This window comes from Centroberyx gerrardi, chromosome 13 (genome assembly GCF_048128805.1).
Source record: "Centroberyx gerrardi isolate f3 chromosome 13, fCenGer3.hap1.cur.20231027, whole genome shotgun sequence".
NCBI lineage: Eukaryota > Metazoa > Chordata > Actinopteri > Beryciformes > Berycidae > Centroberyx > Centroberyx gerrardi.
In genome coordinates this window covers 23474459-23501958 of record NC_136009.1, presented here as the reverse complement: position 1 = coordinate 23501958, position 27500 = coordinate 23474459, and the positions used below count along the sequence as shown (strand labels likewise).

At 44.1% G+C, this 27500-nt stretch overlaps 2 protein-coding genes across 3 annotated transcripts in view; one reads left to right on the top strand and one right to left on the bottom strand.

Annotated features, from left to right (window-relative positions):
• ak5 (adenylate kinase 5) overlaps nt 1-9799 on the top strand; it is a 71464-nt gene extending 61665 nt beyond the window's left edge. For both annotated transcript variants that reach the window (XM_071924371.2, XM_071924370.2), the window contains exons 12-14: nt 6682-6798; nt 7764-7970; nt 8956-9799. In XM_071924371.2, the coding sequence (XP_071780472.1) occupies nt 6682-6798; nt 7764-7970; nt 8956-9030 (399 nt within the window). In that variant the 3' untranslated portion in view covers nt 9031-9799. The remainder of the gene's footprint in view (nt 1-6681; nt 6799-7763; nt 7971-8955) is intronic.
• Nucleotides 9800-10683: 884 nt separating this feature from the next.
• The window catches only part of zzz3 (zinc finger, ZZ-type containing 3), a 19474-nt gene continuing 2657 nt past the window's right edge, over nt 10684-27500 (bottom strand). Inside the window, exons 2-12 of the mRNA XM_071924346.2 lie at nt 23904-25617; nt 21023-21161; nt 19953-20100; nt 19673-19785; nt 18795-18866; nt 18251-18352; nt 17675-17770; nt 17382-17531; nt 14630-14761; nt 12768-12868; nt 10684-12403 (exon numbers count right to left, since the gene is read on the bottom strand). Coding sequence (XP_071780447.1) covers nt 12259-12403; nt 12768-12868; nt 14630-14761; nt 17382-17531; nt 17675-17770; nt 18251-18352; nt 18795-18866; nt 19673-19785; nt 19953-20100; nt 21023-21161; nt 23904-25552 — 2847 coding nt within the window. The 5' untranslated portion in view covers nt 25553-25617 and the 3' untranslated portion in view covers nt 10684-12258. The remainder of the gene's footprint in view (nt 12404-12767; nt 12869-14629; nt 14762-17381; nt 17532-17674; nt 17771-18250; nt 18353-18794; nt 18867-19672; nt 19786-19952; nt 20101-21022; nt 21162-23903; nt 25618-27500) is intronic.

Sequence of the window (27500 nt, the reverse complement as noted above, 5' to 3'; positions counted from 1 at the left end):
AAACAATTACAGCCACGATTCTGCACAACATCATCTTGTTGTTTGCTGCAGCCTTCAGCGCTTTCCAACGACTCAAACTTGTTTTCTCCTGACACTCGTCTAAAAATGTCTCCATTACTCTGCTTAACAACTGCCTGAAACCGGCATGATGATGATGCAACACACGTAACATAATCTCTCTCTTTTAACCCGTGTAAGTCCAGAGTGGAAGTTTTTATTTTCCTTTGGTACAAGTCTTCCAAGGGCCTGCTGATGAACAAATCTGAAGAAAGAAATCAGATTGCCCAAAGCGTATGTCTAAAAGCTTCATTATAGCTTCATATTGGACAGAAGGGGATACTGGTTTTTCCAAATTGCATGATTTAAGTCATAAAAATTCACATTTCTTTGGTCAGATGCTTATAACTTTTGGTTTACAGTTTCTTTGGGCCACAGTCTGAGAACTCAAATCACTGAAAATTTGACATCTGAAATGCTTATTGAAAAAATACAAATACAAATATCAGAAATATTGGTAAATTACAGCTATTAAATGAGCTGGGCACGTGCACAACATGGCCACAGTTAAAGAAATGTGATTTAAGGTGTGTACATGTCCTAACTGGTGTCTATTAAAGCACTTAAGATGGGAGTAGGCTACTCCAGATGTTTTACTGCGATTATGCGTACTTCGACTGAGAGCATAATCACATTAATACGATCAGAGTGAGGTGTTTACATGTGTCTTGACTTACCCGCATTATTGCCTTAATCACATTTTTCATGTGCGTGTAAACATGGCCAGTGATAGGTGAGGTTTTTTTAATTCACCTTCAGCTGTGGCAGGTAGAGGCAACAAAATATTTGGTTTCCTGCCCCCATTGTTCAGCGTCCTATCTCCACATTACAGCTGCAGAGGTTATAAATAGTAGCGCGTTTCTACTGGTGATTATTAATCCCCAGCGTCATTCCAGTGGTTGTCAGGGTGCTTTTTAATTGAAATGGTCTGTGACATTTCACATCAAAACACAACCCCGCCTATCACTCACACAAACGCTGCCTCGCATGTTCAAAGGCTTATATGTGCCTGTGTGTGCGTGTGTGTGTGTGTGTGTGTGTGTGTGTGTGTGCGTGTTCAAATAGGTGGTTGTGTGTGCGTATGTGTGTGCGTGTCGCGGTCGCGCACGATCGTTTACTTGAATGAATCAGAAATATTGATTCGACTGCACACACATAACGAATTTGAGAGGGAATTTAGTGCGGCGGCGTGTCTGTTCACTCCGCCTGACAAACTGCTGTGTGCTCACAATTTGTCAAAGCCCACAGGATTTTTAACCTCTGCTCATCTCCAGGGAAGATTTACTGAGCATTTCATGTTCTTTTTCAGCAACGCCCTGCTTCATATTCATACAGTCACTCATATTCACACCTTGGGGGGGGCTGCCCAGTACAACCACAGTCCTCTACTGCTGAAAAACACTAATTATATTAATGATGAGAATATTGGAGGTTAAACGCCTTGCTTAAAGGGGCAATAAGTACGATTTTTACCGCCCCATAGCACAAAATGATCTTAATGTATCTGCAGGGGGTTGATAGGGTTGTTAATCAATACCAATGACTCACTCATAATCACCCCCCACCCCAACACACACACACACACACACACACACACACAGCCCCCCACTTACCCTCCACACAATTTTCACACCATTTTTTCTGCTCAACAATAGAGGAGCGAGCGAGCGACATCAACACATTTCTGCTACAAAGGTTAAAAAGCCTCGTTCTCAAGCCAGAAAAGCAAAAGACAAAGCAGCATTATTAGTTTTATTATTCCAGTATTTGGCATTGTGATATATTCCCTCTTCACTCGATATTTCTGCTGCAGCTCTGCTCTAATTAGCCGCCTTATCCGTCTCTATGGTGAATGGGAAAAGCTGTCAGAGACCAGTTGATGCTGTGATTCCTTGGTCGCTGATAGCAGCCGATAAGTCATAATAGACGATTTGATGCCCCTTTAAAAGCACATTGACAGTGTTTGTTTGAAGTGGAGAGCGTTACAAAACAGCAGGCCAGTCAGGAAAGTGCAATCAAACCCCTGTGAAATAATTATAATAATTGTGACATGTGCAATACCAAGATTTTGAGTGGAGGGTGCAATATATGGGCTTAGAGCAATATAGGGGTACTGTGCAATTGTGTTTTGTGTTTATTGTATAGTATCATATCCTACCATATCTTATCATATCATGTCGTGTTGTGTCGTATTGTTCCTCATTCACTTTCACTGCCCATTTTTTCCCAGCCAGTCTGAGGATTGGAACTGGCAACCTTCCAATCACAAACCTGCTTCTCTCCCCGCCACCTTACATCGATTCATCTAGGCGGTTTTTCTTAGTTCCTGAAAAACAAATCCCCAAAGTCTCCAAAATGTCAAATTTTGGAGACTTTGGGGATTTGTTTAGATTTTCTCCGAATCAAGTAAAGTCGCTCTATCATCCAGTACACATTCACATTCATAACCTTCTTGACCATTTTAAATAAAAAATTATAGGTGCAGAAATACAGAAGTGTGATTGGAGAAACTGCCCATTTTTTTCCCCAGGCAGTCTGAGGATTGGAACTGGCAACCTTCCAATCACAAACCTGCTTCTCTCCCCCGTCACCTTATATATCGATTCAACTGCACACACACACACAAAGACATGAAAAGAAACTTTCTGCCGGAATATGTCCATTCTATCTGTCTGAGTATTTATGTAAACTCACAAACTTGTTAGTGAGCTGGATGGAAATGAAAAAACTGCCAGCTGGCAGACTGGTGCAGAGCAGCGTAAAAAAAAAACACACACACACACACAGAAAAGGAGCTAAGTACCCAAACTGTTCACTGGCTTCAATTAAACATGCAGCAGCGTCCTTTCTCGGCTGTGTTTGGTTGTCAGTTTTCAAAGCGAGGCGAGGCGGACTGAGTTGACCGTGACTTTTAGACGGATGCTGCCGGTGGCTCCTCTCCCACGCTGAGCCCGCAGAGCTGCAGCTGAAATCCGTCTCCTGCCAAAGTTTATGTCAAGCGGCGGCGTGAAGACATTTAAAAAAGACTCATCTGTCTCTGCATACAAGAGACGCTCACAATTCATTCTTATTCATGTGATGTAGTCTGAGTTTTCCATTTCAGGATAAAAAATGATTGTAGTGAATTGATTTGCATACACATTCATAATTTTTCCACTGGAGACCACATCGTACATATTATTCTATAAAAAACTATCAAGGATAAGTGATATTGTGAGGAGTACAGCATCACATATTCATGACATGCTCCACTCACAATTTCTGCAACCTTTGAGTTTATGAAACCTTTTCAAAACCAGTAAGATAAACTGAAAAATACAAAATACAAAACTAGGCTGTTGTTCTTAGTTCCTGAAAGGTTGACATTTTGGAGACTTAGAGAGATTTGTTTTTATTTTCTCTGAATCAAGTAAAGTCGCTCTATCATCCAGTACACACATACACATTCCTGACTTTCTTGACCATTTTAAATAAACATTATAGATGCAGAAATACAGAAGTCTCAGTGGAGAAACAGAGACAGCATTTAGGGGTTTCCATCAGTTGTATTTCAAGACATAAACGTGATTGTAGTGTATTGATTTACAGGTAATATACCGATACTCACATACACACTTATAACAGAAATACAGAGGTCTCAGTGGAGAAACAGAACAGCATCCAAGCAAGCCTCAGCTGTCTAAGCCCCTTTACAGCACATTAAGGCCATGTCCCATGTGTCCACTGGCATGGGCATGGCCAGTGGCTTATTTTTTTTATTTTGTGTGTGTGTGTGTGTGTGTGTGAGAGAGAGAGAGAGAGAGAGAGAGAGAGAGAGAGAAAGAGAGAGAGTCAGATAGAGACATTGATTTATCAGAGGATGAATGATGCCATCCTGGGTCAGACACAGTGCAGCGCTCCAGGTTGAGTCGTACAGTAAAGTAACACGTATCGCACGACAACAAAGTTGAGCGTTTATCTCGGTGGGCTCGAGAGCAGAGCTGGAAGAGCGACGCGGTGAGAGTTCGACCTGGTGAAATGTTACAGTATTGTTGCCTGGCAACGCAGCTTATGAAGTGCGGCATTAATATTCTCTGTGAACTGTATCCCTTTGCAGACGGTCGGCTTCCTGTCTGGCCGCGGCCGTGTACTGTCTATAGGCCTGCGTATGTATACAGAGTGTGGTCACAGAGGAGAAACCAGCAGCAGGAGAAACCAGCAGCAGGAGAAACCAGCAGCAGGACCTCCCTCGCAGTAGAAAATCTGCTTCCAGTAGAGTCAGAGTATAGGAGCATGAATCATTAATATTTGATGCGTATTCCAACATCTCCACCACCAAAAGTAATGGATTGCTTGTTTTCACGTGGGTGTTGCACATAATTTGATGCATCATTGGCAGCTCAAGGTCTCAGTCAGGGTTGTAGAATCGCCCGTGAATACTCAGTTAGGAGAGTATCTTGCTCCTGACAAGGCCGAGTCGTACAGCTGACAGCACCGCTGTGCTCCAAACACACCTGAACCACGCTGCGCCCATCGGGGAAGATTACCCAGATTTATTTTATCTGTAGTGAGGGGAAGTTTCCTTTTATTATTAGGATTAGAGAGTGGATTGGTTTCATGACAGGAAAGATTCCCCACATCAGCACAGAACCATGTCTGATTTCAAGTCGGAGTTGCAAGTTAATTTGTCCCAGTGAGAAGTTAGTTTCACAAAACGTATTAAGAGCATTACATAAAAACATAAGACTGACAACAGAGGAACAGAGTCAGATTTAGGAGGCCTGGCAGCAGGGATAAAGGAGTCCCTATTCCTCTTTTATTTGCAGTAGTGAGACTGAACTGGTTAGTTCTGCCACCTCACGGTAAGAGGGTCTGTGGTTCGATTCCCCTTTCTATGTGGATTATTCCCACAGTCCAAAGACATGCTGGTCAGGTGAGCTGGAGACTCTAAATTGCACATAGGGATGAATGTACTGACTCAGTACTGACTCAATATAAGTTGTTTCAGGTTTTAAAAACCTGGAACACGTTTCCTTGGACAAGAGAGGCACTGCTGCTCTTTTTGCACAGCATTTCAGTGTTGCAATCAAACGTAATCACAGTCCTCAGGCACTTGTAATTGATTACAGCATCTACCGCCTGATGCTTAATGATAGTGTACTGAGGGATAGGGGTTTGCACCTGAAATCAATACACACGTCTTTAGTTTTGGATACATTCAGTCGTCAGCAAACTTGACAGTATGTCTGTTCTCATGCTGGCTAACACAGACATCTCTATACAGAACATACAAGAAGGATGAGAGGACACAACAGTAGGGAGAGCAGGTAGATGAAGACGGTTCCCCAGATAGACGCCCATTCACCATCATCATCTGGTTTTATTCATTAAAACATCCAGGATCCAACCCACACTGTAAACCGAAGTTGCTGATAGGTTTAAAAGCAATGAGAAACCAACAAAGAGCAGCCTGGTGTGGTTGTCGCTGCCCTCCAGGTGTTTGAATATAGGATTAGCAGATCAGTAGTGTCTTGTACACTGTATACTGTATGCAAACTGAAATAATCAAGGAGATGCTCTGTTTTGGCCAGGAGCTTTTCCTCTAACAGTCTCTCAAAAAAACTGTCAAAATCAGTATTTGTATTATAAGATGTGTGAGGTTGCAAAAACACATTTTGCAAGCTTGTGAACAAATGCATTTAAAGTTGTGAGCTTGAACGTTTTGTATTCATATTTCTTATAATACAACAGCTTGTGGCGTGATTTTCTGCAAGACACTGACAAAATGGCTGCAGATGTTTTCATTGCTTCACAAAAGGAAATATTGATCATAGCATAACAAATGCATTCATTCGCAAAATGTATTTTGCACATTTGCAAACGGCTGTTTACAACGACAAAATGCATCACAGGTTTGCAAATCGTAACGCACACGCACGCAGTTCGCTGTTCAAGTTTACATTACACATTTGTGCATTTGTGTTACGAGTTGGCAAGTCATCTTACATCCTCACGCATCTTTCCATACAAGTACAAATTTTGTTGGCAGTTTTTTATTCCCATACTCAAATTACTTCACCACAAAAGAAGTCAAGGCAACCAGCCTGTGCTCACTGACAGCCTCAGCGTGGGAGAGAGCGTTTCCACAGAGACGACGCTCTGCTGGATAAACGACAGATGAAAGATGTAGTTAAAAATGGCAACCGGTTAATTTGCATGTGAGATGAACCGTCGGCTACCTATCCCATAATACCTGGACTGAAGGAGTTAACCAGCCTGCGGTCAAAGGGAGGGTCACAGTGGGAAGTGGACAGGCAGTCGTGCCTCGTGCCTCGCTCAAGGGAACCTCAGTGGGAGTTGTTGAGGGAGGAGAGAGTGATACTTATTCACTTTCCTCACCCTCATTTCTGTAGTCTGCTCTGGGATTTGAACTTGCCCTACATACATAAATACATACATACATACCACTGCCTATACATGGATGTACTGCATGTATTTATGTATATGTATGGATGTAGGCAATAGGCTTTGGACTCTTGTAAAGCACACAAGTTGAGGTTTATATGGTAAAACATGCCTTTGTGTGTGTGTGTGTGTGTGTGTGTGTGTGTGTGTGTGTGTGTGTGTGTGTGTGTGATCCCCCAGGACACACTGCTGGAGCTGCTGTGCGAGGCGGTGGCGTCGTCGGTGCGGCAGGGGAAAGGTCTCGTGATCAACGGCTTCCCCAGAGAGCTGAGACAGGCTGAGGAGTACGAGGCCAAGGTCAGAACAGAACAAAAAAAACTGGGAAAAATAGTCTGCCGATAGAGATGAATAGGAGCTGTGTATCCAAAACAAAACTTGGGAGGAAGTGAGTGTGAGGCGAAGAGAGAGAAGGCAGGGGAGATAGAAATGACAAAATACTCTACGGATGTGGTCAAAAAATGCAATAACTCATTTCATTTTACATGCACGGACTACATCAGTGTGACTGACGAACATTGATGAAATACAGTGTGACTCATACTGTAAATGCAGGGCTGTGACTAGATCGACCAAAGCATCAGGGAATAATAGGAGGAAAGAAGTACGGCAAGTACAACAAAAATGAGCGTTCAGAATGAGAATGACGTTATTGGCCAAGTGCAATAAATGTACTGAAAAAGACAAAGTGACAATTTACATCGAAGTACTGACAGTCATGGGACAGGGACAGCAGGAGATTTGCATACAAAGTAAGAAGACACATCAAATAAACACTCAGCATTCAGTAAATAAAAAACATAAATCTAGAGAAAGCCTGAAAACTCACATCTCTGAAGGGGAAAAATCTGCTGTAACTTTTCTCTTGCTGGACACTACCAGTCAAAAATTTGGACACACCACATTTTTCTTTATTTTTACTATTTTCCACATTTTAGAATAATAGTAAAGACGTCAAAGCTACGAAATAACACAAATGGAATTATGCAGTGACCAAAAAAGTGTTAAACAAATCAAAGCTATCTTATATTTTAGATTCTTTAAAGGAGCCGCCCTTTGCCTTGATGGAAAGACAAAGGCTTTGGAAAGAAATTCATACATAGGATCAACTTCACTATTTATATTTGTCTAAGAAACAAATTTCAAGCATTTAAGCAGAAGCCTTCAGATCAAAATGGCTTTAAGATAATGAGAAACATAGTACATTCAATCAGGTGTGTCCAAACTTTTGACTGCTAGTGTGTGTGTGTGTGTGTGTGTGTCAGATGGGGGATCCCGGGGCGGTGCTGCTGCTGGACTGCTCCTCGGACACCATGTGCAGCCGCCTGCAGTGCCGCGGACGCTCCTCCTCCGGCTCCAGCCTCCATCTTGACAGAGAGAGAGACGGCGCCTCGGACAGGAGGACCGACAGCTTCTGCTGCGACAGCCAGCCGGTGGCAGCTCACTATGAACGCAGGAAGCTTCTGCACAGGGTGAGGTTGTGTTGGGGTGTGTGTGTGTGTGTGTGTGTGTGTGTGCTTTCCTGTGCAGCTCAATCAGGTAGAGCATAGCAGAGTTAAGGGTTCAACTTCCACTGGGGTGATCCACACTTTTAAAGGAATAGTTCACCCCAAAATGAAAATTCAGTCATTTTCTACTCACTCCACCCATGTCAGTTGAAACTCAATCACCAAACACAGCAAGTTAGCCTTCAGCTTTCTCCTAAACTATTGAGGTGAACAGCGCTATTTTTTTACAGCTCCAAAAAAGCATAAAAAGTCCACTAAATTTCTCCAAACAGCTCATGCAGCATAATCCGAGTGTTTTGTGGCCAAACGATTGCACTATGGATCCAAAAGTCCAACATTTACCTCACATCATCTCCTATTATTTTCTTACAGCGCTCTGGCAGAAAACTCTGTTTGCTATTGCAGGGCGGATGTGCGACCAGAGAATTGTCAGTGAGGAAAATATAGGAGATAGCGAGTTAGATATTGGACTTTTGGCCCCACTGTGCAATCGATCTACAAAACACTTGGATTACACTGCACAAGCCGTGTTTGGAGAAAATCGATGCACTTTTTGGGCTTTTTTGTGGAGCTGTAAAAAGATGGGATCGTTTGGGAGAAGGAAATATGGAAGCGTGTGTTTGCTTTTACTATAAACTTCTATGCAGCTTCGACTGACATGGGGGTGAGTAGATAGGCACTTTTTTATTTTGGGGTGAACTATTCCTTTAAAATGAGCTCATGGCATGTGATAGCGTCATATGTGGGTGTGTGTTTGTGTTTGTGCGTTAAATGCCACAACAGGTATTGAGTGTGTGTGTTTGTGCGTTAAATACCACAACAGGTATTGAGGTCATCAGTCTGGTATGAGCTTGCAGAGTTTGCGTTGCGGACTGCTGGCCTAGATAGCATGTTAGACACTCATAGCATGTGAAAGGCCTTGTCTCAGCCAGTTTGCCTCCGTCTGCAGATCGACGCGGAGAGGTCGCCAGAGGAAGTGTTCGCTCAGATCTGCCAGGCCATGGACTCCTGTTCAACCTTCTGAATTCAACAAACACCACCCCCCCTCCCTCCACCACCCCCACCTCCACCCCTCCTCTGCTGTCCAGGAGGTCCAACTTCTACCTGTGAAGACCTTCACTCTCTCTCTGCCATATCAGTGAAAGGAGACTCACCCATCCACACACACACACACACACACACACACACACACACACATAACCTCACACCTGCATCAGACACATGCTCATTGAACTCCAGTGGTATGCATGTCCCACTCAATGTCTTGAAACACTCCTGGCAGCCAGTATCAGTGAAACCCACTTCTACTCGTAACACTGGAGAAGCGCCTGGTCGTCACATATAGCTTCATCTACTTGCATTGTCTCTCTCTCTCTCTTACGTTAACCTCAGTATACGCTGCCAGCTGCCTGACCAAGGTAGATAACTGTACTGAGAAAATAGCATTGCCTGCTGTGGCTGAGAGCATGTTTCTAGTTGAATGTGAATCTCTCAGAGTGAAGTGCTCTTCATTCCCCAAGGCACTGAGAGAGGGTTCCTGCCATGCTGGAAAGCAAAATGTCAAAGAAGCGTGTGGGCAAACGGTATGTGCATGTGTTCATGCTCTCATGCACAGCACGCTTTATATTGTAACAAGCATGCAAGAATTACAATCAAGCTTACTGCCTTTTGTGCATTTAATAAAAAGCATAAGAATTAAGAGTATTGCATTTATATATGGCTGTTTCCAAGCTTCTCGTACAGGACAATGTTACATTTAAGTGCTTGTTTGAGTCGGATATTTAACATTCAATAAAGCCAGTTCATTTGCTAAATCCAGTATTTTTGAGTGTGTGCTTTGATGTTTTGTGTATCGGAGTCCAGGGAATGATCACGGCTGATCTGACAGCTCCATCTGCTGGTGAGCAGATCACATCAAAGGTCCTGCAGTGAGAGAGAAGGCAACTGAGGCAGTAGGGATTTGGCACCGCATTCAAAATGCACAAAAGGACAGTATCTTCACTCTGGATAAAATTAATGGAATATAATCAAGTAGCAGCACATTCATTTTTACTGCAGCGTTAAAACAGGCCTGTCAGTGAATGGCCACCATGGTCACAGGGGACATAATGCAAGATTAATAATACCGACTGCAACGTTTCTTTTACAGCACAATTTGAACAAACTGCCACTGTACAAAAATTGGACATTTACTTTGTTCTGGCAGGAAGGGAGAGGTGATAATGTTGCAGTCAGTTTGTTGTCGCTCTTCCAGCATGGTGGTGCATCACTTGTAGCCAAAGGTAAAAAGTGACGCACCACCAAACAAATTCCTTTTGATGCAGGGAAGGCCTGAACCAAATGAGGTCAATCATGTGGCTGCCTGATTATGGCTAAAATTATAATCCCGATTATATTGCTACTTCATACTGTGATCACAATTTTAATCAGTTATTAGTAAATTTGGGGAATAAAATTATTTTACTGCACATTTTGCATCTTATATCAACATCTTGACTAACTACAGTGGATATTCTAAATGAAAGAGATGTGTCAATATTGTAATTATAAATTGTGGAGAATAAAAATAACAAAATGTGATTACACACATTTACACACAATAAATTGTGCCCCAGCCCTTAAAGTTTCCCAGAAGAATAAAACAGGAACCACAGGTGTAGAAACACTATTTTCACATACTTTTATTTCCACGGTTCTCCTCTAGCATTGTTTTTTTTTTACATTATTATTTTTTTTACATAAGAACAGACTGTTATACACAGATATTGAAGCAGGGCAAAGGGGGTGAGGAAAGGAGACAAAACGAAAACCATACAAAATGGTGTCTACTCAAGCACAACAAAATCTATGTGTATAAAATTGCGTGGGTTGTTCCACTGTGGAGGCAGCAACTACTACCTCAATTCTTCTTTTTAAATAGATTAATAAAAATACAATCTTTTTAATGGACCTTTAAGTGGACTGCAAAAATTAAAGAGGATCTAGAGGCATGATGACTGGGACAATTTAATGTAGGTCAATGGCGCCACGCAGGAAGGGAGAAGTTGTGGCCAGGTTCAGAGGTGGAAATCCCCAGAAAACAATTTTAAAAAATGGCACACAGCAACTAGCGCTGGCTACTTTTCACCATATACTTGTATACTCAACATGATCAACAACAGCACACATTAGGGGGAAAAACAAACAAACAGAAAAACAAAAACAGTCTTCTACATTTTTCCATACGTTCCCATTCGTCTGCCTTCAAAAACATTTGCTCTCCATGCTGTAGTGCTTCTTAGTCAGAAACTGAACATGTTTAGTGGAGAGAGCAAGGGGGGAGGTGAAACATTTAAAAAGGAAACGGAGATGACAGTATGTGTGTGTGTCTGTGTGTGTGTGTGTGTGAGAGAGAGGTGGTGAAAAGTGACGGGTAGAGAGCAGCGTTGAGTGACAGTGGTAGGGTAGCCCCATGTTGACATGGCGCACGGTCCGTTAAACACAAACAGGTTTGTCTTCAGAACGTTGTGTGGATCGACAAAGCTCCTGTGATCGATTTCCTACTCGGTCTGTCGCCACCGTCTCGGCGGCAAGTCCCGTTGCCCGAAACGCCGCCTAAATTCTTTCGCAGCAGCCCCACTCCCGCTGAGGAAGTCTGACTCATAAATACTCAATCTACGGATACCTAGCTAGGACATTTTTCACTCTTGCATAACACGGAGACCACATACACACATACTAACCACCCATGTGTATCTCAGTTGATGAGTTAAGGTCCGCTATGACACACTGGTCGACCACACATTTCCGTTAGGTGGCGCTTCACCAGACTGACCGTCACTTTCTCCAGTTTCAAAGCAGCACAGGGAGGTATCGGAGGGCGATGGGAGGAGGGGAACGGGACAAAGACAGCCCTCCTGGAGTCACAGAGCTCGGGAATGTCGGTGTGCCTTCTGTTTTTTTGTTTTTAAAAATAGTGTATCATTTTAAATCAGAGATCCATTGATTAACCCGGCCGAGGTGGAGCGGGGCCCCCCACTCTGAGGAACCAACATGGCCGCCCTTGCTCGAGTCAGGGAGGCCAGTTACCAGCAGCCCCCCCACCAGCAGCACTGTGGTCTGCTCCGAGGCCCCCGGCTGCCTGCCTGCCTGCTGGCCTTCCTGCCTGGCGGCGGGTTAAGCGGTTATCTTGGACTTGGAGGATGGAGCCATGCACAGAGTGGCCTGTGGGATATGTGGAGAGAGCCTGGAGCTAGGGGCGCCTCGGACCCTGTCATCTGTTGGCCGGGAAGTAGTTAGGGTCCAGGTAGTTGTAGCCCGTGCTCTGCGGCAGGCAGTAGTCCCTGTCCAGGAAGGTTTCCGACTGGTACACTGGTTCCAGGTGGTGGTTAGGCTTGTGGGTCTCTGTCTTGAACAAGCTGGAGAAAAAAAAAAGGGAAAATGCCAAGTCAATATTAGAGCTGGGGGCTTGGCGCTCTTTAATGATCCTGCAGTTAAGAAAAGGATTAAATGAAAAGAAGTCAGAGAACAGAGCAGTTAAACACTTTCACATTCAAATCAATGATACCTCGAGCAAGGTATTGAAAAGCAATACCAACTGGCCCCATACCAAGTTTTGCTATCTGTACCTTTTTTAAAAAGGCATCAAAAGATATCAAAAAGCTTCAAAATTTTGGATTCTTACAATGACAACAAGCTTTCTTATACATGGGAATTTGTGCTGAAGAAATCAACTGAGCATTATCTGATGGCACTTAGAAAATGGGAGCAGGAGAGTCTCACCAGTCAGAGCAGTTAGAGCAGAAATCGACCGCGTTGTCCTGGGGACAGTCCTGACAGTGCCACCTCACTCCCTGGATGGGCTCCATGCCACACACGTCACACTGCATACAACACACACACACACACACACACACACACACACACACACGTTAACCTCAGTACAAAACATTGCTGTAGGCAGGGAGCAAAATCAACAGCCACCAAGCATCAAATGTCAGTAACACTTGTCTTTGGCAGATAAATCAACAAGGCTCACCCACCACACTGACCGGTAACTGACCTTTTTGATACGATTACATTTTAATACATTGGTGGAGAAACAGTATTCAGTCTTTGCCTGTTCTTAAACTTTGTCTCAGCTGACCACCGTACACTCCCTCTGACCGTGAGCCAATCAAATCAAGGCAAAACAATGGCTCTGTATCAAACAGGCTCCTGATTGGCTGCCTGTTACGCAGCTCTACACAAAGAAGTAGCGTCTAAATTTCTGTTTCTCCGTTGTCTGTCTGGATGGTTAACTAGCCTAAACTGAACATTATTCACATGTTGCAAGTCACTTCAAGATGAATTACAAACTTGACCCATTGTATAAATGAATGAGTTTTAAACTAAAACTCTTAATCTGCTCTTGTGTATTTATTGAATGTTTCCCACAGTACTTGATTCTATAATGAAATAGCATGAAGATGGGTAAGGTGAAAGGAATAAAAGGTAACATCTTTTTACCCAATGGCATATCTTAGGACAATTGCCCTTGAACATAGCTGCTCATTTTAACCACTGGAGGGCGAACTGAGCCAAGTTTAGTGAGATAAATATGGCACCGGGACATCAGTGCTCAAATGTTGACAATATGACCGGCATCGTTGTATTTCATAACTACATAGTACTAAATGCCAGTTTACAACTCAAAAAAAAATGTTTTAGTGTGGAGTTACTCTTTAATTATTTTTGATGGTAAAAAACAACTTCCTGGCAGGTACATTCTTTTAGTTTATCAGTCACTGACAGATCAGCCAAAACGTTAATTGAGGATACTGGTTGTGGGTAGTGCTGAAACAATTAGTCGATTATAATTTTGATAAACGATTAATCGTTTTAGTCATTTATCAAGTAAAAGTAACAAACATTTTCTGGTTACAGCTTCACAAATGCTAGTATTTGCTTGCGTTTCATATCATTATAAAATGAAGACTTTGGTTTTTTTTGGCTGCTCGTCAGACAAAGTAAGCAATTTTAATACCTCACTTTGACATCACACTGGTAACTTGTAATGGGCATTTGTCATTTTTTTGACATTTTATAGACTAAATAATTAATCAAAAAATTATGAATAGATTAATCGAAAATGAAAGCAATAGTTAGTTGCAGCCTTAGTTGTAGGACAATAATACACAGAACAGATTTCATGTAATATGGATGCTGACTACATGTGTAGTCAGAATTATATAGTTTTGCATTTAAACATGATGTCCACAAAGAGTGTTTGCAAAAGAATCATCGTGGCCAACATCCTGATGCCTCCTGAATCATCTACATGTTCACACAGGCTGTAGCTGTGCTGAACACCATTTCAATATGATGTACATGTAGCCACTTGAACCTCTTCAATCCAATGATTTTGTGGCATTTGTTGTTTATTTCACCAATACACACGATGTGATGTCACTATCCCTCCTGCAGATAAAACAGGGTGAACGCCTGTATAGAAACCTGGCTTAAATGTTTGAGGAAAGGGCCGGTGGTTGTGAACACGGGTATGTATATATGTGTATATGGGGTTATCATATGATTTATTTTGAATGAATATCAATTCACTGTATATGTATGGATGTGTTGTGCAGAGGAGCGTAGGGCTTCACCTTGTAGCCTAAGTGCTGCACCACAGCGCTCTCCTGGATCTCCCGTAGCTTCTGCTTCTTCAGCCGCTTCAGCTCCAAAAGCTCCTTGTACTCCGGCAAGTGTCTCAACTCCAAAGGTACACCCTCCTCATCCTGGGTGGGCAGACACACACACACACACATACACACACACACACACACACACACACACACACACACGAGGGAGAGGAAACAAGTGATAAGCATTAGTGCATCCACATACAAAACATCTCTATAGCCCTCTGAGGATCCATTTTGACACAGCTATTCTAGCCATTCTCTAGATGTTTTATAGCCTACAGGAAAACTGCTGCTACTATTGATCGGTCTAATTTTAGCCGAGCAAGGGCAATTTATCCATAAACATAATTACATACATAACCTGCCCATAAACATAATATATATTCACCCGATCCTATTCATGTTTGTCTATCTACAACTTCAGTGTATTCTTTATAATCTGCTACAATGCACATTGTGTCTCCCCTTCTGTTTATAATAATATTTCTCCTAGAGGGGAGTTAACACTATAAGCCCAATCTGAGGTTTTTTTTTCTGAGGTGTTGGAGTTAGTAGACAGACTGTCCTTCAGCTAAAGGACCTGGGTTCGAGCCCATGTGTCCTTCAGCAAAACAGTGAATCCCTGCCGGCTCCAGGAATGCTGTTTTGTACCTGGCCCTGACCTCTGACCCCCTTGTGGAGGGGGGCAAACGGAAACAGAATTTTCCTACAGAGATCAACGAAGTGTATCACATTAATATTTGCAACAAATCTCTCAGTCGCACTTCCAAGTCATGACAGTGAATGGCTCTGTGGAGCGCCAGGGCTGAAATTCTGCTAAGCTGCCAACGCGTTTGCCCTCCCCCGTCTCTCACGGCCTCCCGCAAACACGGCCAAAGTAAAGGACAACTTGGTGAAGTGAGAAATTCTTGCGGCCCATGCTGGCAACACCTTTGTGAGTTTGCTCCACACCGGCGGTGTTAGAGGTTTTGTTAACGCGCCGGTGGATCCGGCAGCCTGTGTTCTCAGTAGGGCACGGCGACCCGGTTTTACTTAAAGGTTACTGCCATCAGAGGGAGAGAGAGAAAATGTCAGCGCTTGGATAACGGCGAGCGTGAGGAGTCACGCAGTTCAGATGGAAGGAAAGACTAGGCTGGGTGTGAGCCAGCCCCCCGCCCCCGCCTGTTTAGTCATTTTCAACAGCACACACTGCCCTGATAGAAAAAAAAAAAAGTACAAACGTGTATGATCAAGGGCCAACTACTTCGTTTCATCCAAAGGTGTTAAAGGGGAGAGAGGCAGGCTACCACAGGAAAGCGGACATAAGGGACGAGGCAGGGAGTTTTCCCCGGGGAGCAAAGACACAGTTGCTTACTTCCCCTCGTCTGAAACTGATGCATATGGACTAGATGGGTATAAGACACACACATCCCACAGTCACATAAGCAGCTTTCACCAGCCTTTATCTTATAGGTCACTGCTAACAGAGGAGAAGAAGTTACGACTGTGGACAGTGAGAGGGAGGAGATGTGAGCTTGTGATTAGCCGATTTAGGCAGCAAAGAACCACAGCCAGGGATGTGATCAGGGAAATGAAAAAGAAGGGGGGGGGGGGGGGGTTAATTGTATATTAAACAATTGAAAAGTAAACAGTGCTAGTTTCCAGCGCGCCACCTACTTTGTTTTTGAAGCAGACCAGCTTAAAGAATCAAACCCAAGTATATTGTACATTCAAAATTTCCAGTTATTCCCAGCATCTACGCTAAGATGATTTCAACATCACACAAACAACAAAAATCAAGAAGACCCAAGGCAACCTGCTTAGGCCTATAAATGATTTAAGTCTCAGACGGGGTGAATCTTGAAGTGCATGACATCCACATTTAACACCTTGAAACACTGAAAACACTCTCTCTGTCTGTCTCTCCCTCGAACACACACAGCTCCCTTTGAATGTCTCTCCACAGTTAGTTCAAGCCTAACCGCCACTGCAAGTGGCTTGCTTAGGAAGATGTGCACAACATTACGGAGCACTAAGGCAAACAAGTTGTGGGAGCAAGATACCGATTCTAGAGTGACACTGTGCTGATTACGCTTTAATTTATAGCTAGAAAATTTGAGCAAGGACATAAACTATTGTTTCTCGCCGCAACACACTTACAATGAGCTGAAAATAGCTGCTCATTTATAGCCGAAAAAGCTCCAGTCAATACGTCAATACTAGTCAAGTTGCTGGAGCTAGCGTGGCAAGTCGTTTTTGGCCTGGTCTTTGGCTTCTCTCCCTGCAGAGAGCCTGCAGTGGCTCCGGCTGAGGCGACGCAACAATTAGCAAACCTCTCCACATAGCTTCAGCTGCTACAGTTAAATTAACTGTATGAACGTTAAGACAAGGAAATAAACTGTGTTCAAACCAGGACCGCCAAAAACCAGAATGTCTTGAAAGTAGGCTCAGTCATTTCCCTGTTTTGGTTTTCCTGCCACTCAAAACAGAGAGAGAGGGGGAATATGGGATCTGATCGGTCGATTGCTGGACAACTTTGCCCCCAAAACACGACCACCTACACCAAACCCAACACACAGAAGAAAATGGAGAAAAAAGGAAGCAAGAGAGCTGTAGATGTTTTTGTGGCTTTAAACAGTTAGTGTACTGAGAAGGAAGGTTCACTGCTGCCTGTTGACACACAGAGACAGAAACAGAGAATGAGAGAGAGAGAGAGGTTTGACTTGTGGCTGACCGAGTCATCAGCAGAGGGGTCCTGCACGCTGCTGTAATACGCCGCGCGCTCGTCATCTTCCTCCATGTAGACCGGAGGCTCGTAGGAGGTCAGGAAAGTCGACGGCCGGTACAGGTGCTTGTTAAGGTGGTGCTGCCGCTTATTGGACGCCTGGGTAACAAAACACACACCGGTGATGTTACCAAAGCAGCCATGCATCATTAACAGGTTCATCAAGAATGTAAACCAAGATTTGTTTTGATGGGATTAGTAACTGGGTACGGTTAATGGATTGGTGAAGGGGTAATGGTTACCTTTTTAGTGTACATGCACATGTTGGGTGTTCTTCCAGGCACAGGGATACCAGCTTTTGTCAGTTTGATGAAGTACTTTTGAACCCTACTGGCAACCTGGAATGTTTTAACAGGAAAATGGTAGTGTTAATGATTTCCAACAGAGAAACAGCAGCATGAAGTAATTGAGGTCACACGCATGTATCATCCAGATACTTGCGGGATGCAATTAACACACAAGTGATGCCACCAGTCTGTCGATACCTTTTAGCATTGCAACGTGATTCATTCCATTTAACAGTGTGTTTTGATAGTGAAGGCAGCCAGATTTGCAAAAGTCCACATGGTTAACATCATGACAGGCTGATAAAAATAAAAAAATAGATGTTTACATTTGGTGAGAAGTTTTTGTAAGCCCTGTTTTTAATTTTATCTCACCTGCAAAATCTATACATTTTCTTTGCTTTGTTTTATCATTTTTATATTTGCAAATAAATCAATTAATCTGAACCAAGCAGGGAATAAGTGTGTACCACACTGGCTTTCCTGGTTAGTCCTGCCTCTCTAATGTGCATCAATGTATGAAGAGGCAGTCACCTGTTTTGCTGTTCTGTTGCCGAGCTCATCAGCAATCTTCTGCCATCTTCTGGACTCTACTTCCTCAGGAGGGAACTTAAGGAGAAGTTGCTCCAGTTTTTTCTATAAAAGACACACAAAACACCAGGTGAAAACCCTGTTGGGAAAATACAGATTTCTTCACTGTATGACTGCTAATACTCTCCATTGATACATCAATGTGGAATGTATATATGAAGCTTTCGTTCCAAAACAACACATCCACAATTTAAACAGGTTGGTAGCACAAATTTTAAAAAAGTATGCAATATCAGCTTTTGTTTGACAACATAACATTTCTAAAGATTGAATTTGGTATATTTTAGAGATTGTTAATGATGAACTTCAGATTTTTTTTTAATCAAAATGAGAAATGGTGTTTTGAAATTAAACTTTTCATATGTAGACTGGCAATATGTTGGCAGTATCAACAAGAAACTCCTGTATATTCACTGTGCTTGGGGAGTAAACTGATAAATATATATATATAAAATATAGTACATCATCTTCCAGCCTTGCTACTCACCTGTTCCTCCACAGTCCACAGCTGGTTAAATGTGTCAGGCTTGCTCGAATGACATAACCTCCCCCTGATCATCTGTCAGGAAGACACGAGTGACAGACACGTTAAAAGACTGACAAGATACAAAAATAATGGGCACTCCTCCATTTGAAGAGATCGCTGCATATGAACTGCCTGGTGCACTGAATCTGTCAGTTCGACAGAGAATGCCGGGCTGTCAGATGTGACTGGAGATGTGTCATTGTGGGAAGACGGGGAAAAACAGCAACTCTTTTGACTGACAAACAAAATCCCTTTAGAATTCAGAGAGCGTAGTCTGGGAGAATGCAAATGCGCTTGCAAAATAAAAACGGGGAAAACGAAAAAGAAATAATCAAGGAGTTGTTTGCTCGGTGCTAAGTCCTTGGAGCTGTCTAATCTCCAGGATCAATTAAAGTGAAACCTTACTGCCCATACAATGAGGGAAGACACACACACACACACACACACACACACACACACACACACACACACATATAACAAAGGCCAAGAATAAGTGGCAATCAGGAGTGGGAGGGGTGGACTCCTCATGTTTCCATAGATACCATCTTTTGTGCTCACATGTGCTGCATGCTTAACTCTGCCAGTAGGAGTGAGAATGGGGGAGGTGGGGTTGGAGGAGGCCGGGCGCAGTAAAAAACGGCAATAACCTGATGATATGTAGGGCACCTTGCAGGAAACCGGTGACTCACCAGCTACAGCTAGGAGAGCATGTAGCTGCACCAGCGCCTGGTTAATCCACTAATGATACACTGGGAGACAATTGTTTTCTTGCCGTTGTGATGACAGAAGTGGCTTATGTGTGCTGTAGAGATTATTTGAGCAGAGAGTAGAGGCGTTACCTGTGATTGCCTGCCGTTCTCAGGGGCGTCACTAGTGGGCAGAGAGGAGTACATGGTGGAGGGTTCGCCTTCCTTCTTGGGTTCCACAGGACTTTTTGGTCGAGCAGGCAAACCTGAGGGGAGGAAATGAGCAGAATTATCATTTTTGAATTATTTTAAAAGAATCTAAAATTTCAAAGAATCTCCCTGGACTCTATCTTGATGAAAAATTGCAGGAGCTACAAGTTAAAGACAAATAACTTCTTTAGATTACAAATGAGATTTCTTTATTTCTACATGCCCTTGTCGAAGATCAGCTTCAGCCGCCTGGTTTTGCGTTTCTTGTCACAGAACTCCCTCTCAAAATCGCCCAGGCCTGAGGTGTATTGCTCCCACGCAATGTCAGGCAGCTGGACGACTCGCTGGGGGCAGGGCAGGCCCAGATTCACCTGAGGGTCAGCAGAGTCAGGGGTCAGAATCTGTCAAGAAGTGACCTTATGACCTCCGTTAACCTTACTGCGGTAAGGTCAGGGAGGCGAGGGCAGGAGAGAAACAAACACTACTTTGGCACATTCAGAGACTCGCTATTATGCATTTTGTGTTATTTGGATTTTGCCAGCTTTTTGTTTATGTTTTAAATAACTTTATTCCTTGTTTTTATGCCTTTTTGTAAAGCACTTTGTAAGCTTTTCTTTTACAGTCCTGCTTTGAAGTCCAGTCATTGCTTAATACAATTAAGATGGCCAGGCATTACTATTATTATTTTTATTTTATAGGTTTGCGCAACCTTAGATCCATGAGTAGCGGCTTTCTGGTCATTCCTTTATCTTGATTTAAGACCAGGGGTGGGCATTTGTGCTGAATATGCAGGTTTTCATTCCAACCAAAGACACCCGTAACTTTCGTTATTTTGTGTGCACAATTTCATAAATTGTGCAAACAAATTAATTAACACATGCCCACAAGTTAATAAAAAAAGTGGGGATGAGTTATCAAGGCATTACCTACTGACAAGACTTGCCATGCAACACATTACTAAGACACAACTGATGACTGACGTATTGACAGCTAGTGGGCTCTACTATCATCAATATGCAGGCTTGAGGGATGTTACAGAGTATTGGTCAACAGGCAACACCAAGTCTCAGAAAGGGGTTGGTGCAGTGGCACTGGCTCTATATATTAACTTATTACGTGCGCACATTGTATGTCTAATCACACACTTTTTAATGCAACTTGTGCGCATGATTTATATATCATGTGCACACAATAGCATGTCAAGCACCAAATACATTTTTCCCCACCAGGACGGGCGCTCCTGGGCTCCACACTCTGTGGTGTATGAAGGAGAAGAGTCTGTATTTTTGTTACCCGTTTCTGCAGCTGCTCCACAAAGCTGATGGGGTCAGTGAGTGCCTCTCTCTGGTGGAGCGCCAGAGTCTCCAGGTCCATGATGGCCTGCGTGCGCTGGGCCTCAAGCACCCCAATGGTCTGCAGCAGTCTCTGATAACTGACACAGAGGGGAGCGAGGTTAGACAAGACTGGAAGGAAGGGACCGCTTTCATTATTTAACCTGACACTTGCCATGCAGCAGCGCATCAAACTTTTAGACCCCGGACCATGTATAATTCAACTGTGGTGCTGATGAAGAGGTGTGCTGCCATCTGTTTCACCTATTTTCTGAGGAATGTGTTCAAGGTGTTAGTGAGGCTGAAGGGAAATTATCACAAGCCACCAGACAAACGCTGGTTAAGTTTGGCACTTGTGGAAAACTTATCAAGTCTACAAGCCACTTTGGCAAATGCCTAACTCACTTTGAGGTGCTTTTTTATTGGAGAAAAAAATTACCTCATGTATTTGTAAAAGTTTAACCCAACATGCACAATGGCTGGTAAATAATACGTTAGTTGCCCTGGTAAGAGAAAATACATTAAAACATTTGGCCTGATCAATAAATGTGCACATCCACAGTCAGATTTCATAGCAAATATCAAAAGCCTTGCGTGACAAACACTTGGGCTTTGCAGTGCTTAAAGAGACTTCAGTGCTGGAGAAGCCTGACCTTTCCACTCACACCCTCAGGGGCAATAGAGGAACTGCAAACTGAGCTCTGAATGACTAAGTGTGGTATTGACTCAGAAGCCTTACAGTGCGAGCTGCAGTGAAGGAATCAACAGGAACGTTACGGAGTTCCTACATAGCCTGTTCTCTATAACCTCATGCAGGTGCTCAGTGAGGCGGAGTGGATCAATCTCCCTTAACAGGACATGAATGAAAATCAATGCACAGGACACAATTCATTCAGTAGCTGCCAGTTTTTCTAAAATCCTACATGATGAAGCCAAACCTTCAAGCAAGTCAACTGTGTTTAACCTCATATCCCTTCATCAGCATTCAGACATCCCTTTACACTGTGTGAGGGCCTGCTGACCTTGTACCATGTGCCATTATGTACTGTGTTACTACGCATGTTGTCAGTACGTCTCTGTACCAATGCCACCAAAACAAACTCCTGTGCATTTGCTGTTTTGCTGAATGATTCTGATTCAAATGTCTGATCCCCGCCGCAACAAACAGAAACTGAAACTTACAGACTCTCTCAGATTAATAGATGCTCTGTACATTAATCTGTCCTAGGGATATAAGGAGGACTTGGCTTTGCTTCGCAGCACTCTGGCATCCCTCCAGGTGTCCAGGGACATGCCTGGTGTTCCATTGCCACCTACTGGGCCCAAGGTCCACTGACAAACACCGGTGCCAAATGAAAAGATAGCCAGTAGAAGAGAGCTGCTATGTCAAAGCCATAAAGGTGCTTGCTTTTTGAAAGCTTTAAGTGATTGAGCCAGAGGGAAAAGTGTTGAAATCCATAACGCTGTAATACACAAACATAAGCCGTCATCTACACACATCATCAATGAAGTCAGTGTCAATTCACCATATTCAGCAACCTAAAATGCCCAGTCATGCTTCCGTAAAAATGACTCCTCACTGCATTGATTTGAGCCTTGAAAAATCCTCTTACTCAGCACAACCAAACCTTGGCATGGCACAAAAACTTCAACTGATCAAATTACCAGGCAATATGAGAGTAGTGAAATCCTATTCTAAAGCAATTCTCCCAAATCAGAACCTCTCACTAATACTGGCATCAAACAGATGACAAAGGGGTCTCAACTGAGGACGTCTCCAAGCCCCAGAAGCCCCTGCTCCCCCTCCTGTGAAGATGCTACACGGATCAGCTGACCTGCCACAGCACAGTTAGCAGAGCCTGACTGAGCGCAACATGGGACAACCTGTCCACTAGCATAAGGATACACACCCAATCCTATGTGACAAGTCCTCACAAAGCTATGAACATAACCTGACACTGAGAAATCCACTAACATGTCTTATGGTTTACTTCTAATCAAGGAATAGAGGAGAGAACAGAGGCAATCAGCAAAGACGTTTTATCATCCAATCTCCTAGGGTTTCAGAAATCCAAAAATTGGCAGCTAATTCACACAAACACAGCACCAGATTGAAGGTGGAAATGAAATGTTTAACAACATGTAAAACCCCATTATCAACTGAGACCGTGGCTATATTTACATGCACACCAATATTCCCTTAATAATTGAGATAAATATTTTTATGGGTTGGTGCAGGTAAATGGCATATTCCACTGACTGAGAAGTGTGATGATGATTTTTCATTGTATTTACATTCAATCTTGTTCTAGCTGTGGTGGGCCACCACCGCTAAATGAATCTTAAAAGAAACCTTAATGTGATATTTGTGATATTCCGATATTGAGGCATGTAAACATTATATGGCATTTTGAGTTGTTTTTCCTTTACCAGCGCAAGCTTGGTTTCCATGATCATATAGACCAAATAACGAGGAATATCCAGAATACTGTCTGCACGCAAACATAGTCAATAATGTGTTGGCCACAATAAAATTAATCTTCTGTGTATTAAACACTGACAAATGAGTAAACTGAAAAACAAAAAAACAAAACATCTTGACCCTTGATAGAATTCTGCACTTGCAAAATATCAAAATATGCTTAGTACATACAAATCCTCATCAACTCAACAGCACCTCCAGTTTATTCAAAGCCGCAGACCATAAGTAACGCAATGATCACAGAATAAACTGATCAGTACGTGTGTTCAAAGACAGAGAGCTACATCAACAGAAGGAGAAGAGAGAACAGAGAACAGTATCCCTGGGGGGGGGGGGGGGGGGGGGGGGAGCTCCCACATACTCTTTGTTGTGTTTAAGAGCCAGGTGGTCGGACTCAAAGTAATACACGTCTGGTTCCTCCTCCTCCTCCTCCTCCTCCTCTGCAGTCTGGCTGCGTGTCGGCTCCTTGCTGGTCCCGGCCTCTTCGCCCTCCACAGGCCCACTGTCCACACCACCTGCCCGGTCCCCAGGATCCACAGAGGCCCGCTCCTCACTGGAGGGGCCCACAGTGTCCGAGAGAGCGGGCTCCTCCAGCATGGGGCAGTCCTCCTCCACCACCACCTCCCCTTCTTCCCTCAGGGGACCATTGTCTCTAGGAGGGGAGCTGGGCTTGGGGGAGGAGGTTTTGCCACCGGTGGCAGCCCTCCTGGGTGAAGTCCGCAGGGTGTATCTGTGTTCGTGGGGCTCTGTGAAAGAGGGGGGTGTGCCGGATACTGAGGGGTTGCATCCTGGCTCTGTGGGGGAAGGGGTTGGTGCTAGTGGGGGTGTGGTTTCTCCTGAGTTGCTGTTGTTGTTGTTGTTGTTGATTGGGCTATTGTTCATGTTAGTGGCGGTGGAGGAGGAGGAGGTGGAGGCAGTAGCTTCCTGCACCGGTGTGGGCGGCCGGCCGTTGGCACTGCTCTCACCCTCTGTCACTTGCTCCTCGTGGGCCAGACACATGGATTCGCCCACCACATCCACCTCCGCCTCCTCCACCTCCTGCTCCTTGGCCACTATCAACTCAGGGACAGGATCCTCTGGAACAGCCTCTGATGTCGCCGCAGGTGAGGCCGGCGATTCCCCTGAGCCACTGACCTCCGTCTGCCCAGGGACAGAGTTTCTACAAGGCACAATGGGGTCAGGGGATGAGGGAGCCCCCGCCTGGCTACCGTTGAGCAGCGAAGGGCAGTTGGTGGCAGAGGTGGGATTTGCGCTAGGCTCTCCAGTGAGCGTGCTAGGTTCCTTATCCTCTGTTTTAGTCTCTCCGAGTCCATTAGAGGCCTTGTGAGCGTTTGGGGGCTCGGCTGCCCCGTAGCACTCCACATGACCATCCTCTGCCTCACCCTCCTTCACCTCACCTTCCTCTTTACTGAGGACAGGTGAGGCGGGGGCTGTGTTAGCAGAGTTTTGGCTGGGCAAATCTTCACTGCTGCTGTCCTTGCTGGGCTCTGGGACCGAGACGGGACTTTCAGATTTCAGAGGCTGAGGGTCCTCCTCAGGTCCCTGAGACTCTCCAGAACGAGAGCACCGCTTGGCCCTTTTGATTTGAGGAGAGGCATCCCGCGCCCCTTTCCCTCTCTCACAGTTCTCGGACTTCTCTGGACCAATGTCCTTTTCCGAACAGGACATGCCCCGCTTTCTGGAGCTGGTCCATTGCTCCCCCTCGGCTGAAGATGCCTTACAGTCAGCTACCTTTCCCTGCAATGAGGCCTGCTGCTGGCTGTCCTGCTGGCTGTCCTGCTTTGTATCCTGCTTGGTGTCCTGCTTTGTGTCCTGCTTCGTATCCTGCTTCGTGTCCTGCTTGGCGTCCTGTTTCTTCTTGGGCGAGCGGGCCCTGGGCAGCGGAGACACAGAGGTCTCCTCTGGCTGGGCAATGCTGCGGTTCCTGAGGGTTCGACCACAAAAGTTCTCATCCAATCCATTGAGCCCCACTGATGACCTTGTGACGCGCGAGGAACGAGACGCGGCCATACTACGGCGGGTGCCTACAGTCTCCTCATCCTGGTGCTCTCTCCTCTGCGGCAGAATGTGGGCACCTGTAAAACACACACAGAGACACACTTTATTAGGCAATACATGTCCAATACATGTTTCCCTGTACAGCTCAATGGGCAGACCATGGAACTAATATTGCCAGGGGTTGGGGTCTGAATGCCACTGAGGCCAACCAAGCTAAAAATGTCTGCAGCTAGGGTACTCTAAGGCGCTTTGGATAAAAGCATCCACCAAAAAGCTTATGTAAAATACTGCTTGGGTCATTTCTCAGCGCACCCAAGGGGTATTGATTTCTCATGTCATTGTAGCTAAGCAACACCTTCTGTCCACAGGCAAAACTAGAGGTCTCATCCCAGGCCTGTACAAAGGAAATACATTTAGAGGTGTGAGATGTTACATAGACAGAAGATAGAACGGGATACAATAGGGTCAACTCTTTCATCTAGCATAAATACTAGTTCAAAGAATCTCTTCGGACACTTCAAATGTCAGTACAGCTTTGAGGCTCAGCTGTATGTGCTTCGTAATTGAAGAGACAAAGGTGACTAGAGTGCAATGTGCATTTTTACTGACAAAAACCCGAGAGACAAAATACCTTTTCCAGGCCTGTAGATAATAAAATGAGAGGGGGATGATCATGTTCTCTAAATCAAAATGGCCTGATCTAACTCTGACCTGCAGGTGATTTTCAGAGATGTGCACTACCTGCCTCACAACCAAAAATAGCCAAATAAACTGTGTCATTCTGTGTACAGAATATGCATATATGTGAGCAGGGACAGTTATTTCGTGCCTGCAAAGAATACTAGTTATTCTTTCGTGCAAAGAAAAAATATGGTTTACTGATTGCCGACACATCACACAGTAGGCTGTATAACAGGTGTGCCAATGGACCAACAGCCTGCTATCCTTCTGCAACTTATCAGAATGTTACAAAATTGAAATACTCGTACAACAAGAAACTTACAGGCTTACAGTGTGAGCAACTATATAGGCTTAAGACATGATGATTAAGTTCCTGATGCATTTTAAAGCACAACAAATCTCCCCAGACTTGTTCTGTGTGTTGCTGAGGTATCCTGTATATGAAGTGTATTGTGTATTGTTGTGCACAGTATCAATACTATGTATTAGAACAGGAATCTTGGCTTACAGTGTGAACTGCCATGTAGGCTTAGGTCCAGCATTGGAAATTAACACCAGCAACCAGCAAAATGCTGGTGAAGTTTTTCCCTGGCTGAGAAGTTAGTGTATTCTACCAGCCACTCTGGCAAGTAGCCAATCATTATTTGGAGGTCTTATTATATTCTGAATAATCTCTTTGGCAGATAAAACAGTGAAAGTACCTGGTAAAATTTGAGATTGTGGCTGGTGGACAGGAAAGTTATTTTCCTGCCTTGCTTAGGACATAACGATTAACTTCCTGGCATGTTCTCAGTCACAAAAAAAACCCTCCCCCAAACATGTTCTGTGGGCCGCTGAAGTATCCCGTAGATAACAAGAGGTCATGGCTTCATCTCATAAATCTGACAACAGAGGACAATAAAATCGAGCAGGTATTAAAGTGACATTCAGGGGGAGAATGATCTCACTGTTGTCCTTTCACAGGAGATGAGACACGGCAGTCCATTGTAGAGGACAGAAATTATAGCATCAATTAGCACTGTGAACGCAGTGCCCATTTACATGAATTCCTGCTACCTCAATCTGTGAGCCTACCTCTGCCAAAGCTGATTTAAAAGCTCTCAGTTGCCTTTCCTGGAGCAAGCCTCCCTTTTCCTACATTGTGCTACCACAGCTACAGCAAAGCCAGAGGCTACACTAGCTACGAATACATTTTGATAATATTCCTAGTGGGAGCTAAGATAATAGTCACCTGGAACAGGCACTACCACATGCACATATTACTCACACTCCACTAAAG